At 37.3% G+C, this 16,894-nt stretch overlaps 1 protein-coding gene across 5 annotated transcripts in view; it reads right to left on the bottom strand.

Moving 5' to 3' along the window:
• Window positions 1-739: 739 nt before the first annotated feature.
• The window catches only part of atp2c1 (ATPase secretory pathway Ca2+ transporting 1), a 31,963-nt gene continuing 15,808 nt past the window's right edge, over window positions 740-16,894 (bottom strand). For all 5 annotated transcript variants that reach the window (XM_016524078.1, XM_016524077.1, XM_016524081.1 and 2 more), the window contains exons 4-24: window positions 15,158-15,247; window positions 15,031-15,066; window positions 14,770-14,831; window positions 13,544-13,652; window positions 12,944-13,099; window positions 12,218-12,286; window positions 12,045-12,120; window positions 11,823-11,889; window positions 11,582-11,706; window positions 9,449-9,546; window positions 7,889-7,984; window positions 7,711-7,800; window positions 6,511-6,615; window positions 5,822-5,978; window positions 4,029-4,199; window positions 3,049-3,146; window positions 2,700-2,750; window positions 2,425-2,591; window positions 2,014-2,082; window positions 1,074-1,190; window positions 740-954 (exon numbers count right to left, since the gene is read on the bottom strand). In XM_016524078.1, coding sequence (XP_016379564.1) covers window positions 774-954; window positions 1,074-1,190; window positions 2,014-2,082; window positions 2,425-2,591; window positions 2,700-2,750; window positions 3,049-3,146; window positions 4,029-4,199; window positions 5,822-5,978; window positions 6,511-6,615; window positions 7,711-7,800; window positions 7,889-7,984; window positions 9,449-9,546; window positions 11,582-11,706; window positions 11,823-11,889; window positions 12,045-12,120; window positions 12,218-12,286; window positions 12,944-13,099; window positions 13,544-13,652; window positions 14,770-14,831; window positions 15,031-15,066; window positions 15,158-15,247 — 2,190 coding nt within the window. In that variant the 3' untranslated portion in view covers window positions 740-773. The remainder of the gene's footprint in view (window positions 955-1,073; window positions 1,191-2,013; window positions 2,083-2,424; window positions 2,592-2,699; window positions 2,751-3,048; window positions 3,147-4,028; window positions 4,200-5,821; window positions 5,979-6,510; window positions 6,616-7,710; window positions 7,801-7,888; window positions 7,985-9,448; window positions 9,547-11,581; window positions 11,707-11,822; window positions 11,890-12,044; window positions 12,121-12,217; window positions 12,287-12,943; window positions 13,100-13,543; window positions 13,653-14,769; window positions 14,832-15,030; window positions 15,067-15,157; window positions 15,248-16,894) is intronic.

The following is a 16,894-nucleotide window of genomic DNA, read 5'->3' as shown; positions in this document are numbered from 1 at the left end:
TTCTTTCTTTAGTAATGGCATTCATTCTCGCTACATAAGATACCTGTCTGTTATGTAGTGCCCTGTTATACTGCATTACTGTGTAATATTTATGATTTCTATAGCCGTGGCTATAGAGATGGATTAATTCATGTAGGACGCCACTGAAGGCCTAGGTGTAAAATGCACGGCCCGCCACTGCGTTATACCATGTCTACACCGGACGTGACAGTTGTCGTGTCGCGCCGCACCGCACCGCATCAGCTAAAGTCTGTCTACACTGGACGCGACAAAGCGACCGTTGAAAATCATTTGAAATTTGTGTCAGCACGTCATAAATAGAACGCGGCATCAGTTTACTGTTGGGGATTTGTCGTGTCGCGCCGCATCCAGTGTAGACAGCATCACTGATTATAATGAGTTCTATAGACTGATCTCTATATAATGAATCTCTATTATAGATCAGTGGTTCTATAGTATTTTGTCGTGCCGCGCCGCTCACGTCTGGTGTAGACACAGTGTTAGGAATCGTTATTTGTTTTCCCTTATAAGGATTCACGCTTCGGGGACACCCCCTAACTACAACCCCACAGTCTCATTTTCATCATGCCTGTAATGCCTGATAAAGCAGATCACTACTTTACATTGTAGCAAAGTGTCATTTCTTCAGTGTTGTCACATGAAAAGATATATTTACAAATATAAAAATATTTACAAAAATGTGAGGGGTATACTCACTTCTGTGAGATACTGTATATGGAACACAAATGAAAAACAAAGCAGAACACAAATGTTCAGGAAGTCCTCATCAGACGAATATTGCCTACCTCTCTCCAGAACACAAACAATGTGCCGCAAACAATGAAGGAGGACGACACTAAGATTTTCACTATCAGACTGCGCGTGATGATGCTGTCTCGAACATTCCGTGGAGGTTTCCTGATCACGTCTCGGTCGACAGGCTCCACTCCCAAACTAAGGGAAAAAAGTAAGTTCATTCTTATTCTGACATAAGCAATGTTCAATGTTCTTATACTAAAATTGCAGTCCTGATTCAACTGCGGTGATATATCTGTTGGTAATCAGTTTATTACCTCTGGGCTGGCGGCCCATCCATAATGATGTTGATCCAAAGGATTTGCATGGCATTCAGAGGGTTGGGGAAGTTCATAAGCGTTGCCAGGGAGATGAGGGTGAGGGCAGCAATGCTCCTAAAGGAAGAGATCATCTCAACAGTATTTATAACCTGGATGAGTATCTTATTAAACATATATAAATATTTATATTTATATATTAAGTAGAAATAATATAAAATGAATCAATTTTATCTTTTTTATTAATCAAAAATCCACAAAAAAATTAGGCAACATAACTGTTTTCTACATTGATAATAAGTAATTATTCTTGAGCTGCAAATCAGCATATTAGAATGATGTCTGAAGGATCACATGACACGACTAGAAAGACTGAAGTAATGGCTGATGTAATTCAGCTTTTTTTATCATCACAGGAATAAATTACATTTTAAAATATATTAACAAAATAATTGTAATAATATTTCACAATATTACCATTTTCACTGAATTTTTCATCAAATTAATACAACCTTGATGATCATGAGACCGAAAGATCTTACCAACCCCAAACTTTGAACAGTAGTGTATTCATAGTAATCAAACTAAAGCTATAAAAACTAAAGAAATAAAAACCATGAGTTTTTGTGACTATGGAGCACCACAAAATATTTCAAAATCACATTGTTAGATATTTAGGGTTGTTTTACTTCATGATTTCAACATCACTGCCTCTGTCTATGAGTCTCCACCAGAAAAAAAATGACAAACAATGAAAAAAAAAAAAGAAGAAGAAGAAATTGAGGACACTAGATCCCTAGAAAACTCAATTTTAAGCTCTTCTAGACTAAATCTTCAGAACAACTAAAAACAGCACAACCCATCTGGTTTCACATACACCACATATAAATGTAAAAAGAAAACTTTTTCCATTTCTGATAATGGGAGCATGCCAACTCACGTGCTCAGCTGAAAGCGCACAAAGTTCTTAATGTTGTTGTAAATCCCCTTCCCTTCTTCAATAGCAGACCTAGATTGAGAAACAAAGGCTTGAGGACATGTGTAGACTCATCAGAATCCACTGGCACTTGACTCGACAGTGCGTGTGCTACAACAATCTCTAGATTATAAAACACTGCATTCTGTCAGCAATGTAACGCGGCAGTAACGTATAGAGACCTCGGTTTGTAACTATACTCTAATTACTATTTTGAAAATTATAACGCATTAAATTACTCTGTTACTAAAAAAGTAATCAAATTACAGTAACGCGTTACTAAGTAATGCGTTAATGCCCAACACTGTAGACGGCACATCAATAGTCCTCACAAGTCTGATAAAGCCAAAAAAGCCCAAGAAAGCATATGCTTACAGGATAGTTTGAAAGTCATCGTCTACCAGGATCATGTCTGCTGCTTCTTTGCAGACATCAGTGCCAGTCTGACCCATTGCCACACCGATGTCTGCTGCCTTCAGAGCCACCGCGTCATTGACACCGTCTCCCGTCATTGCGACAACGGCACCGACGTTCTGTAAGGACTGAAACCAGAAAGAGCACGCTAAGAAACATATGGTTATATGTGGAGTATGACCGGTATATGTGTATATGTGAGTATATGTGGAGTATGATCAGTTTGCTGCACTCACCTTAACTATCTTTAACTTGTGTCTAGGGCTGGCTCTGTAGAATACCACTATCTGTGGAGACAAGTTCCAAATTAATTTCATGGCACCCACTCCTCATACCAGCTCTACACACTGGTAGATACAAATGAGAAAAAGTCTTGTGTTCACAATTCAATTACTGCATGAATCTATTTAAAACTATGTTTTTACTATTACTCAAATTAAAGGTACTATAACCCTCTTGCATGCCACAGTTATAAGACTGCCTACAAAACATTTGTGGACTTGAAAACTGTCCAAACCCCAACTGTGAGTCTTTTGGATAGTAGTGCAAAGAAGACGCTTAGAGTGTATGAAAGCGTGTTCATACCCTGAGCACTATCTGAGAGAGATGCTGGAAGTCCATCTGGTCGACTTCATCTCCGGACAGAGATTGAGAACCTTTGGTATAGAGGCCCAGTCGACTTGCTGTGGTCAAGAGAGGCAACAGAATAAATATATGCGAGTAATTTAATCATTTATTTAAAAATAAGTAGATTCAGAATGTTTAATGTCCAAACTAAAAAGTAAAAAACTTATAAAAGGAATTTTTTTATTTTTATACATTTCAAACCAGTGTTATTTTAGTATCACTGAAATACTATTATAGTATGCACTAATATTTTGAAATAGTTTTTATTTTTATATTTCCTATTTTCATTTTATTTTTAAAGTTTTATTCATCTTTATTTGTTTAAGGTTTTTGTAAATGTGTCTATATAGTTTTTAATTTTTATTTCAGTTTTTGTTTTTAGATAATCAATAAATATTGCTTTGTTAACTAGTTGAAATAAAATATTTTTGTTTTGTTTCAGTAAACTATACTAACCCTTATTCAAACTAAGTAGAAAGAATTTGTATTAAAAGTGATTCATTTTCAAAAATCATTTGTTCCATTAATTGATTCAAAACTGTTGATTCAACAACATGTTCGGATTATTACTCACAAAAGCCATTTGCAATGTATTAAAATGCTTTAGTAAAAATATAGGCAAGCAAATATTATTTATACTAATAATATATTAAAGTTACTTTTTTTTTTATGCATCACTACATTGCCGTGTCTAAAAAAAGTACATATATTTCTTCCTTATGTTCATTTACATGAAAACAGTTTAAAATAGATTTTTAATTTTTAGATTTGACATTAAACATTAATGTATATTATATATGTAAAAAAATAGCAACTATTTTCCAGGCCTAAAATGTGAGTTGTTTAAGAGTTGAAAATGTCTGTAAATGATATAAATCGTTCAAGATGGAGAGACACACACTGTGACAGAAAAGGGTTAACAAGCTTGAAAGTCATACCAATTGACACTGCAGTCTCTTGTGAATCCCCTGTGATCATCTTCACCGCCACTCCAGAGCTGATCAGCGTCGCCACTGCCTCTTTCACTCCCGCTCTGGGAGGGTCGATGATGCCCACCAGCCCCAGGAAGGTAAGAGCGCCCATCTCAGATCCAGAAGCAAACGCCAGCACTGCCAGAGGACAGGACAACATCATCAGTTGCTGCCAAAATCTACTTGATCTCAATATTATTACTGTGTCCTTTATGAAATGCCTTTAATTAAAGGAAACTAACAGAGAGGAATGTCAATATGTGAAAGCACTTTTTCTGTGTCCTCAGAGACAACATAATCTTATCAAAACAAGCCAAATGACATGCAGACAGCTGTAAGCTGGGAAAGACTTGCCAGGGGCAACTAAGGAGGCACCATTAGAGCTGACAGAAAAACATCTGGGTGTCATTTCAAAGTTATGTGTGATTTGATGATGGCAGGAAAGCTGTTTGACATTAAGCCAGTCTGGGAACCCAAATGAGCTGAATGTTATGTATAGAAATTTTCAGAAATGCTCTTAAGAGTAGCATAAGCTGTAGAAGATTCAGAGTCAGAAAATTCGTAGCAAAAAAGCAGGACGTCAGAGCTTTACATAAAGAAGCTAGAAGTAACTTTCAACAAAGTATAAGCTACATTATTAAGTACTGGCAGGGGTAACACACAACACTTAAGTGTCATGAAAGACCAGCAATGTCTACCCATAATGCCACCCACAACCGCTGAATCAGCTAATTGTGCGCCTGTAATGGTAATACAGCAAGCCATATATTTGTTATTTAATACAAGAGAACTTGCTATAACAACCCCTTTGAAGGTTTAGACATCTACACATGTTGTCCTACATGTCTACAAAATCACACTGGCCCAAATTCCACTTATAGCTATATACAGTTGTGGTCAAAATTTTGCATACAATTTGCAGTATCTGCAAAATGTTAATGATTTTACCAAAATAAGAGGGATCATACAAAATGTATATTTCACATAAAAGACGTTTACATACAGTCCACAAGAGAAAACAATAGTCGAATTTATAAAAATTACCTGTTCAAATGTTTACATACGCTTGATTCTTAATACTGTGTTGTTACTTGGATGACCCACAGCTGTTTTTTTGTTGTTGTTGTTTAGTGATAGTTGTTCATGAGTCCCTTGTTTATCCTGAACAGTTAAACTACCTGCTGTTCTTCAGAAAAATCCTTCAGCTCCCACAAAATCCCTCAGTTGTCCTCAGTGTGAAATATGGATCTCAAAATCATATAGTCATTGTCGAAAAGGGTTCAAATAATACTGGATGGATACATGCTGGAAAACCAAAGAATTTGTGGGTAAACTTTTGAATCTTTATAAATTCGACTATTATTTTCTCTTGTAGACTATATGTGAAATATCTCATTCAGGTCAGTACTAAATAAAAAAACAACAACATGCATTTTGTATGATTCCTCTCATTTTGGTAAAATAATTAACATTTTGCAGATAATGCAAAGTGTATGCAAAATTTTGATCACACCTGTATATAAAGAACAGGGCCATCTCAATGCAGAAAACTGGGTTTCTTGTCCTCATATCACTCTAACACATCATTTTCACTGGAAAGTGAGTGATTTCCACCTCTTTCAATGTAATGCAGCCTTCCTGCAACTCCTAACTACGTTAGGATACCTAGCTTTTAGGTAATATATAAGCTGATACAATGTTTCAAGACTTTTGTTTCAACATCATGTATGACATTTATTAGAGAAATGAAAGTGCTGTACCTCTGAGACCTGCAGTGCCCATGTAGCTCTTCTGCTGCTGGAAGAGTTCTCTCTGCTGATGGGTCAAAGGCAGAGTGCCCCCTTTACTGTTGTAGGAAGTACAGAAGCGGATGATCTGCTCATAGGCACCCTTCACAAAGAATACGGCAGGTTTGTCCTGTCATTTAAATCAGAAGTAAGGAAAGATAATTAGTGAGTCTTTTGACTCTCAGCAAAACTTCACAGCTTATTCTGACCAAGTACTGCCCAATACTAATCAAAAGGGCTATATTATTGATAAATAAAGTGACCAGTTTTTTTTAGACGACATTTAAGGGGTTTTGTTTCCCAGTGGACTGAAAAACACTTGTGCACCCTGACACCCATAAACTGAAAGAAGCTAGACACTCAGATTGGATCTTAAGATTTCGAGAGAGCTCTTTGAGAGAGCTCAGTGTGAGCCTGAGAGTAGTGATAAATAGCCAGCCAAGAGAGAAAGCATTTGGGTGCTTTCTATCCATTTTAAGACAAGACATTTTTGAGGGGGGTTCATTTGGTGCATGTGAATCAGTAGGATCAGCGATGTGAATGCGAATTTCAACGTGCACTATTGTGCTGCTGCCAAGTAATTTTCAGCTCCAATTACAGTACCTTGCACCATCTACTCCTTCACATTTACAAAGTGTTTTCTACTATGTGGTCCAGGTTACCTGCTGGGTGCGATGGACGACGCGGACCGCCATCCACTTCTGCTCTGAGGAGAAGGGAATTTCTTCCAGACGCACAAACTCCTGCTGCAGCCCCTCCAAACCCATCTATAAAGAACAGAAAACATGTGGTCACATACTCGGCTCACTTGAATCCTTCAAAGAAAATACAGAAAGTCCAATCTAATCTCAAAGAGACCTATCAGTTCTGGCTCAATGAAATAACTCTGATAAAACAGAGTGGATAGATAAAAAAATCAGCATATGAAGAAAGGCAAGGTCAGATCAAGAAAAACAAAGTCTTTGTCGTGCCAAACCACAAACCCCTGAAATCCCGGAAGCAAGGATAGCCAAAAATGAAAATGCTGTCATCATTTACTCACACCCTGTCATTCCAAACCTATATGAGAGACTTTCTTTTTAGGAAACATAAAAGAAGATATTCTGAAGAATGTTAGTAAACAAACTGTTTTGGTTCTCATTGAAAGTCAATGGGAACCAAAACTGTTTGGTTACCAACATTCTTAAAAATATATTTTTTTGTGTTTCACAGAAAAAAAAGTCACAAGTTTTGAATGACATGAAGGTGAGTAAATGATGACAGTGTTTTCATTTTTGGGTGAACTATCCCTTTAAGCAGTGCCTGCAGCAAGTGACTATTCTGAAATGCATTTGGACTGGCCCTGTGCAATTCTGTGTAAAACACAGCAGTATTGTGGCAGTGAGTTTTGCGCAGACAAGAACCACCCACATTTTCTTCAGAAAACATAAAAATCTAGTTCTTTTTATCCTTGGATTTGCATGACATTTCTCTCAGTTTAATCCCCACGTAAACGTCCCTGTGGAGAAAATGTTATTAGAGTACCAGACGTTAACACAACCGGGACCCTCAGGGGAGATGCTGTTGCCACAGTAACCTGTTCTATGGGGTGTGAAAGCCTGTCTGCTCATCTTAATTAGCATGAGCAAGCAGAACCGATTCAAACACTCTCTGTTTGCCAAAATGAGGTGACATAAGGTGACAGACAGTACCACGCAGTCATCATTCCCACAGGCTGCTGCCTCTTGTTTGCACAGGTGGGCAGAGCCACCAGGCACGTCCAACCACATTGTTTGGGTTTAGTTATGATACAGTATTTGCATGTAGTATCACAAAAGAACAACAATTAGCAGCATACCATGCAGAACGGTAACATACTGTACCTTCATAGCCAGGGCGATGAGGGCGCCTTCGGTAGGACGGCCCATCAGGGTGTTGCTCCTGATTACTGCATCATTGCACACACAGCCAGCCTACGGGATTTCAGACACCAAAAGAAATGTGTCACACAATGACACCCGAACAGCTCTGCATTTCATTATAATCTCTGCTCAGACTCACCTCCACAATCTTGCTGATGGAGGTGTTGGAGAAACCATGCACCACCTCTCCATCCATCAAAACCTCGCCAGAATTGTTGTACCCAACGCCAGTGACCTGTAAAAGAAGCCAAACCAGGTCAAGGAGATCTTAACACCTTAAAGTCAACATGAAATGGCATTTAACTTAAGTAGCGCGATGTTTATGAGTTAAATAGGATATAAATGTAGGATGGGACTTTATTTTCTAGAAGAAATTGATTGACTCATGAAATGTGGTCTATTTACGGCAGGTATTTGGAGGTAAGGGGTGGAAAAATAAGATGTCTTGGTGATGTCAGCCAAAGGGGAAGTTCTTTCCAAGGATGTTATGACATTTTGAGGAAAGATTACAAACTTTAACAAACACACAAGGCTCAAACACTGACGCTAGATGACTTTTGACAGAGCTGTTTGCAGCCCACAGGGATGTGAAATAAAAAAGCATGATGTAATAGATTTGGGAGAAGTGACCTAGTAAGTTTAAAAAGTGAGAGACTCAATCTACTCCTCAGCTGACTGCTTTGAAGATTTATTAGAGCAGGCCGATGGCACGGCAATGAATTCAGGACTCCGCACTGATAACATCAGGCTTCTGAGACATTCCTCCTGTTCCTCAGAGAGAAACCCAGAGGCTTCTCTTCAAATCCATAGGGCTCATGAAACATCACAGCTATTAACACTTAAGATGACGTATTTCTAATGTAGTGCTGGTTTCAGGACAAATGACACCTGACAGAGCAGATTCAATGTTCAACGTTTTCTATTTTCTGTATTTGAAAATTGAATTCATTCCTGTGATGGTAAAGCAAAATTTTTAGCATTAGTACTCCAGTCTTAAGCGCCAAATGATCCTTCAGAAATCATTCTAATACGCTGATTTGCTGCTTGAGAAACATTACTTATTATTATTTCTTATTCTTATTCTTATTATCATTATCTTATTATTATTAAAAACAGTTGCACTGCTTATTATGTTTGGGAAAACTGAGATATATATATATATATATATATAGATATATATAGATATATATATATAGATATATATACACTCACTTTTGGTCAATTTAATGCACGCTTGCTAAATAGACACCATCAGTGTTTGACCCTATGCTCATGTATCTGAATGGGGGCAAATCGCTGCATTCAGGTTCCAAAGTGCAACGGAAAAATCCTCCTAGAGTGGGAGCTGGCAGGAATTACTAACTACCTGTTAATGCCAATAATTTAGAAATTCAGTGCTCAACAAGCACATATGGGTGTAGTGTTTGGGTGTCCAGATACTTTAGTCATGTACACTCTCAGAAAAAAGGTACAAAAGCTGTTACTAGGGTGGTACCTTTTGAAAAGGCACCGAACCCCCAACTGCTCCCCGGGCGCCGCAGCATTGGCTGCCCACTGCTCCGAGTGCGTGTTTGTTCACTACTCACTGCAGTGTGTGTGCACTTGGATGGGTTAAATTCAGAGCACAAATTCCAAGTATTGGACGCCACACGTCACGTCCTTTCTCCTTTTATCCTCCTGAAAGTTTTAGGGCCCTTACCTCAGCGTGCTGTCCATCAGAGGTGAACAGGTGAGTGACTGTCATCTCATTTTTAGTGAGAGTGCCTGTCTTATCAGAGCAGATCACATTACAGCAGCCTAGGGAGGAGAGGGAGGTTAATACACACAACCAAGAGATTCTGAGTTCCATTAAATTATTCATATCCGTCAAGAGAAAATGGAAATGAGGCCCAGTATTACAAGATTGAAACAAGACACCTACATAATGATATTTTCCCATATGAACACAAACAACATTTTTGTGGAGTTAAAATACACCCTTAACTATGGTAAAATGTAAATGTATAGCCTCGAGTGGTAACAGCTTTACATGTGGCTCACCTAATAAGATTTTGGAGTTGAAACTATATTTTATGTAACTAAAAGTTATGAAATCAGTAATTAAATCTATTTTCATTTATTTATTTAACAGTTTCAGTCCTGGATGTCCTGGATAAATGCCCCTTAGCATTCTTGTATTACTATCTGCAATTAGTCAAACACGAAGCTACATTCAAATATTGTTTTGTAGATAAAACTCCTCTGCAAATTGTGCCAAAACAATCCTAGTCGTGACCACGTTAACAATATACTGTAGCCACAAGGGTTTTATTCCTCTGCTTGGCGTAAGTGTTGTTTCATAATTAGTAAAGAGCCATTAATTTCATCACATTTGAAAATGGTTCTAACCATAGCAATAAAACATTTCTTAAAAATGTTAAAATGTTACTGCCACCCACAAGAACATTTGGACCGGATTTAATGCGTCTACTCTGCATTAAATTAGTGCATGTTCAGTGCGACTGTGGCTGGTCATTTGACTCTGTGGGCTGACTGATTCTCATATGACTCATTATGTAATGCCACTGAGGGGAGAAAAAACCAAAGTGACTTTTTTTGTTCTTCTGTGAGCTGTCCAACAGGAAGAAACTGCACAAGGTCTTGGTCTGAACATTAGACAAGAGGTACTTTGATAATAGATTACAAATAATTTATGGCATTCCCTTCAGTATTCAACTGATCAGTGTTTTGTAAACATTCATTCTTTCTGATAGGGTAAAAGATAGCATGAAAATTTTACATTTTATGAATGTAAATTTAGGACTATATAAGACCTTTTTAAGAACAAGTAAAGAAAATTTATGAAAAAAATTTGACAATACGTCAATGGAAAATACGTTGACAATACGTTCAAAGGAAAAAAAACTTCCAATAGATCTCAATTAGTTGTTAATTAAAAAAATTGTATTTTACAAATGGCTTGAATGCTTCAATATCTATGCTCTCAACCACCAGAACATAGAAATAACTCTTACTGTTCTGATCACACTGCAATAGTGATGAATTTTTGTCGTTTTCCAGCGCAAATGTCTAAAGATTCTTAAATCAAGACACACTTACTTGAGAAGCAAAATCACATAAGATAAGAAGTCTTGCTGATCACAATTAAGTGAGTTTATGATTAAAACAAGAACAAATATCTGTCAATGGGGTCAGAAAAATTGACTTTAATCAAAAGGAAAACAAGTTTTTATTTGCCACCGACATTTTGACATGTTTCTTCTTGTTTTAAAAATGAACTTACTTCATTTGGTTTAATTTCTCAGAAAACAAGACTTTGTATGTTTAATTTGCATCTCAAGTAAATCTATCTTAATTTAAGGAGGTTTAAATTTTTTTAATTGGAAAACAAAAAAATACTTGGGAAGATATTACTTTTTTGCAGCGCATGCAACATTTAATGCAATCACTCTAGCGTTAGCATAGAAAAATAAAAATGTTTAATAGCTTTTAGAAGGAAAGTCATTTAGCATTTTGCAAAAAAATATTTGTCACTATTCATAGTAGCCAAATTAGCCAGATAGCAATACAGGCAGGTTGCGTGCAATGCCCTCAAACTTGGATGAATAAACGTGGTTTTTGGCCACTACAGTGTACTTTGAAACCATTAGAACACAAGAGACTAATGCACACCAATGCAGTACAACGTAATATAAATAAATTTCAGTGACTTAAAAGACACTTTTGTTTACTTTTTGCAAAATAAACACTTTTCGTACTACATAAGGTCACCACATGATGTTCAATGCAAAGTCTGGGTCATGTAGAAATGTAGAACAAATGTAGAACATACTCAGTGTCTCCACTATAGGCAGTTTCTTAACGATCGCCCGTTTCTTCACCATCCTCATCACTCCCAGTGCCAAAGTCACTGTCACTACAATGGGGAGGCCTTCTGGGATAGCTGCCACAGCCAGGCTGAAGAGAAGAGCAATGATGCAAAACTTAAAAAGCCAAAACCTGCACTACGTGTCAAGTCACATGCCTCACGGTAACATCTGTCTCTTTGCTGGACTCACTGATTAAAGACATACCTGACACCTATGGTGAACATGTCTAGAATGTACTTCCCCTGAAGCCATCCGACCATCATGATCACCCCTGAAATTGGAAATATATTAGTGCCGACACAGAGAACGAATACAGGATATGACAGAACAGAAATTAGGGTTTGCATTTTTAATGAGATGGTATGCATCACTAAACTCATGAAAGTGCAATGAATGTTAATTGAACAATCTTAACAAGATGTCTACCGATTATCCCGAAGGAATAAAGGGAGAGCTGTTTTCCCAGCAAATCCATGCTTTTCTGTAATGGGGTTTTAGGAGCCTGTTTAAATAACAAATAGAAAAAAATTAAATGTGAAGCAAAGATGTTTTTTTATAATTTTTTATAATGTCAATCCCTTTGGTTTATGCTTGATTACCTCCTCTGCTTGCATCATCTTAAAAACTTCACCAAATTCAGAGTTTTCTCCAGTGCCTATGACAATGCCCTACAATTTAAAAGCAAAATTATTAAAAATGTGTGCAAATTTCATTTGTCTTATCCAAAGAAACAAATAGAAATGTCTGAATCAGAATCTCGAATCACTTTTTTTCACATTTTCTAATTATGGGAGAATTAATAAATTAATTAAATCACTAAATAAATACTATTTTAATATAATAAAATAAATAATGCATCAATATTCAATTATTTCCCACTAAATGTAAAATAAAACAACAAATTAATTAAATATCTCTGTGCTTGGACATCAGAAAAACAAACTGTGACTTGACGTTAAACTTCAGCACATTTCACACAAATCAAAACTCACTAATAACTATGCACAAACATTTAGTTTTATTTATTTATTAACGTTATTTTTGGTGGTATCTTGTGGTCCGATTCATCAAATTGCAATTACAAACATGTAATAGTACCTTGGCCTTCCCACAGGGCACCAGTGAAATGTTACCTTATTTAAACATTTATCTAAAATGCTTTCAAAATCCAGTTATACTAAAGGAAAACATAAAACAAACAAGCAAGCAGTGGGGAATATGTACAATTTTATGAATGAAGGCAATTTGAAGTATGAATTCTCTAAGGAATTCTGTGGGGGGTAGATTGGGGTGCAGGACTAGTGAAGTATGAGATGTAACTGTACCTTGGCCTTCCCACAGCGCACAAGTGTACCCATGAAGGCAATATTACTGCGGGACGTGATATCGCCATTGGTGGCAGCCGGCTGAGGGGCAGAGGTCTTAGTGCAGGGGGTGGTCTCTCCTGTCAAACTGGACTCATCAACTGACAGATCCATCGCCTGCAGGGCAGTGAAGGGTCAGCTTCACTTACAGGCCATCAGAACGTTGCAGCTATTTCAGGCACAAGCATTTCTACCACTAACTGCCATTCGATTGTGCAATCTGGTAAGTCTTTAAGCACATATTGTACTAGGATGTTTTTGACTGCAACAGTGTAATAGTAACAGTTTACATGTACATCATTTTTTACTTAAGTCCAACTCTGGAGCCTTCTAATAACACCCAAAAATACCTTTGTTTGGACATTCAGTTACAGTGAATATTCTGAATAAAGTGTTTGCTTATGGCATTAGTAAGGTAATGGTTCTACGTGATGCTTACATAATCAAAATATGATCAAATGATCAAGAATATTGATGTGCATATAAATGCAGTCACTATGTGCATAGAAGAGGAGAAAGCAAAAAGGAGCGATGTTACTATGCGTCTATATCCATTCACACCTCAAACAGGCGCAGGTCTGCTGGGACTCTCTCACCGACTGACAGACATACGGTGTCCCCAGGCACAAGCTCTCGTGCCAGAAGGTGCTCCAGACGTCCTTCTCGAACACTAGAGCATAGGGAGAGTTGGAAAGAGGGAAACAGAGATACTGCTTGTTGAACAGTTTGAAATTAGACCAGTGAAGTCGTGCGGACAGACCTTGAGATCCGTGCCCTGCGGGCTAGACAGAGGTCAGATAGTTTTGTTAATGTACCTCCAATAGTCTTGGCAATAAAAAAAATGCTTGTTGTGGGAAACTTGTTCCCGATTAGGAAGTGACAGAAAAAAGCAGGATAACACATGGTGGTGCATGCTGAGGGTGTTCTACAGGTGTTTGGGAACAGGGCTCAAGGCTGTGGCATGGCCCGGTTTTGAAGTGCAAATACCAGACTTTGTGTGTTTGAAGTGGAAATTACACCTCCCATTCTCACTCTCTCCATATATCGTCTGAAAGGCTGCCTTTTATGCATTTGGTGAGAGTAATGCTCTGGAAAATACACCTAAGACGTCAAGACCTCACACCCACTGTCCTGACATCTTTTATCATTAATGTAGTTAAGGAAAGAAAAAGAAAGAAAGAAAGAAAGAAAGGCTTCCTCATCTATTTAAGGCAAGATATAATTATAGATAATATAACTAAAAACCTATATGATGTTTAAGATTCATTTTTTAATAAACACTAAGAATTTCAGTGGAATAAAACCGTTTTCTCAGAAGATTATAAATATCACAGTCCAATAAAATGTGTTTTACAGACAGTGACACTGGCATGAGGCACATATGGTGGGATCTTCATGTGATGGTAAAAATGTATGCGTCACTAATGTATGTGTGTATTAACCAGCATCAAAAATAAATTAATTTTTTGTTCCATAAATGATTTTATTGGAACATACACTACTGTTGAAAAATTGGGGATCAGGGGAAAATTTGGTATTTTTAAGCAAATAAATACAACTTTGATGAGCATAAGAGACTTACTTTAAACACATTTAAAAAAAACTTACTGACCACAAAATTTGAATAGTAGTATATGCATTTTTCCAAAGGTAGGATTGAGTTTGTGTAATTTATTTGTTAAGCCAGATCCAATTCTAAGAGCCATTTGTTTTTGACATAGAAATCTATTAAAGTTTTCAGAGCTGTAGAAGGAAAAGTGCTTTCGAGTTTTGTCAATAATGCTCACCAATGGCATTCTGGAGGCACAAGTTTCCCCAGCTCCTCCAGGGATTTTTCTGAGCGGTATTCCTAAAATGAAGCAGAACAGAGCTGACAGTAAATGTCCTCCGCACTTACACTCTCACTACACCTCATTAATCTATGAGACTTCAAGTTCCCCAAAATATTTGGACATTAGCATTGATTCTAAGGTCTATCGCTTTACATGACTGATGTCACATCAGATAATGTCACATGAGGTCATTTCATCAATGTATGTTGGATTTACCTGTACAAAGGCAACTGTAACAACAATAATAATGGCCTGCAAAAAGAATGATGCACGAGTGTTAATGGACCAATCCAGTAATTCAAGGAAATCAAATGTCTGACAAGGGGAGTGAGCAGGAACTTACCACGGTGATACTGACGGCATCATCAAACTGACGCATCAACACACTGATGACAGCGGATGCCAGCAGCAACAGGATGAGTGGGTCTTTAAACTGGAGACCAAAAGAGAGAGAGGATAATTCAGAGACTGCATAGGGATGCAATACTTCTCAGAATTCATTGTGTCCCACATCTCAATGTGAAGGTCTGTGTTTATCTGCCTCAGGGCTTGAGGTACAAAAATCAATGTAAGCTATACATGACGGCAACAATTATTGACCTCTGTGCCATGTAGTTTGCTTTTTCAGATACCACAGACTAGAGATCGACCGATATATCGATTTACCGATATTTTTCCAGATATTTAAGCATTTTACCATAATCGGATATCGGTTTTGTAATATCGGATTCACCGATAATCACCGCCTTCTTGTGGGTGTTTTGAGAATTGCGCACAGGATCGCCATTGCAGCGCGTCTGAGGGGAGACGAGACAACAACAACGGCATGGTGCAGGTACTTGATTTGCTGTAGTTAGTAAACTTTATTTAACATAACAGCCATTTATGCACAAATTAGATGCATTACATAAATGCCTGATAAGTAGTTCATGCAGCTTGGCTCTAAGAAATAGAGACCAACTCATGGAGTCATGTAAAATAATCTGTCAAGTCCTGTCCCAATAAAGACGTAACTTTACCTGAATTAAATAATATGCAGCCATGAATAACCCATGTTGTAAATAAAAGCACTGAACTGAATTCTCTCTCTGTCTATACTCAACGTTTGTCTCGTGAAGTCGGAGTCACGTAGATAATCCGTCAAGATCCTCTCCCAATAAAGACGTAACTTTGCATGAGTTAAATAATACAGCCATGAATGAGCGCATGTTGGAAATAAAAGCGCTGAATTAGTTCTCTCTCTCTGTTGTATATTTGCTCATCATTAGTCTCGTGAAGCCGCTTTCATATTGCTGTTCACTCACCGGGTTGATATGGTTGATGCTCAGAAAATGCTCCAGCATGGCCAACGCATGTAACTTTTAACAAGATTCACTTGTTTAAAACACCCTAAATTTTATTAACATTTACTATATAACCATAATTTCGTTAATAAACATCTAAATAAATACAACTCTATGGAAATTAATTATTTATCATCTCCGCGAGCGATCGCAGTTTGAGTATAGTTCTGTGTAACTACATAGATAAACTGCGCTGTCAGCAGACATTTCATAATCTAGAAGGACAAAAACATTAATAATTCTGAAATAACATTCCAGTTGAGAAATGCAATAAAATACGATGTTTTGTTTGTTATATTCCAATATTCCAGAGAATATTATTCAGTGAATTAACATTATCCAGTGAATTATTCTTGACTCTGTAGCTATTAAACAGCTTATCAACCTACTTAAACTGTAGTTTAAAATGAAGTTGATATGACTGTCCTTTATTTATTTTCTCCATTTGAAAACATTAGACATTCTAGGCAAAAGTCAACAGGCTTTTCAAAATCCAAAATATTGCCAAACAGGCGCTTTTGCATCTCGTTTCGAAACTAAATTATCCGCGATCGTCTTATCTGTCTCACCTCACTCTTCTTGTCAGTCAGCTGGAATCACTCCTCACTGGAGAAATTAAATCTGATCTGTGATGCGACTGTCGTTCGGCACGCTGCATTGAGCAGACGTGTTCAGTTTTTAATTGTAGTGTCTGTTCTTTTACTGAACTAAATGATTTTTATTTCTATAAAAAAATC

Source organism: Sinocyclocheilus rhinocerous, unplaced genomic scaffold (assembly GCF_001515625.1).
Source record: "Sinocyclocheilus rhinocerous isolate Xijiao unplaced genomic scaffold, SAMN03320098_v1.1 scaffold933, whole genome shotgun sequence".
NCBI lineage: Eukaryota > Metazoa > Chordata > Actinopteri > Cypriniformes > Cyprinidae > Sinocyclocheilus > Sinocyclocheilus rhinocerous.
This window is presented reverse-complemented; position numbering and strand designations above follow the sequence as displayed.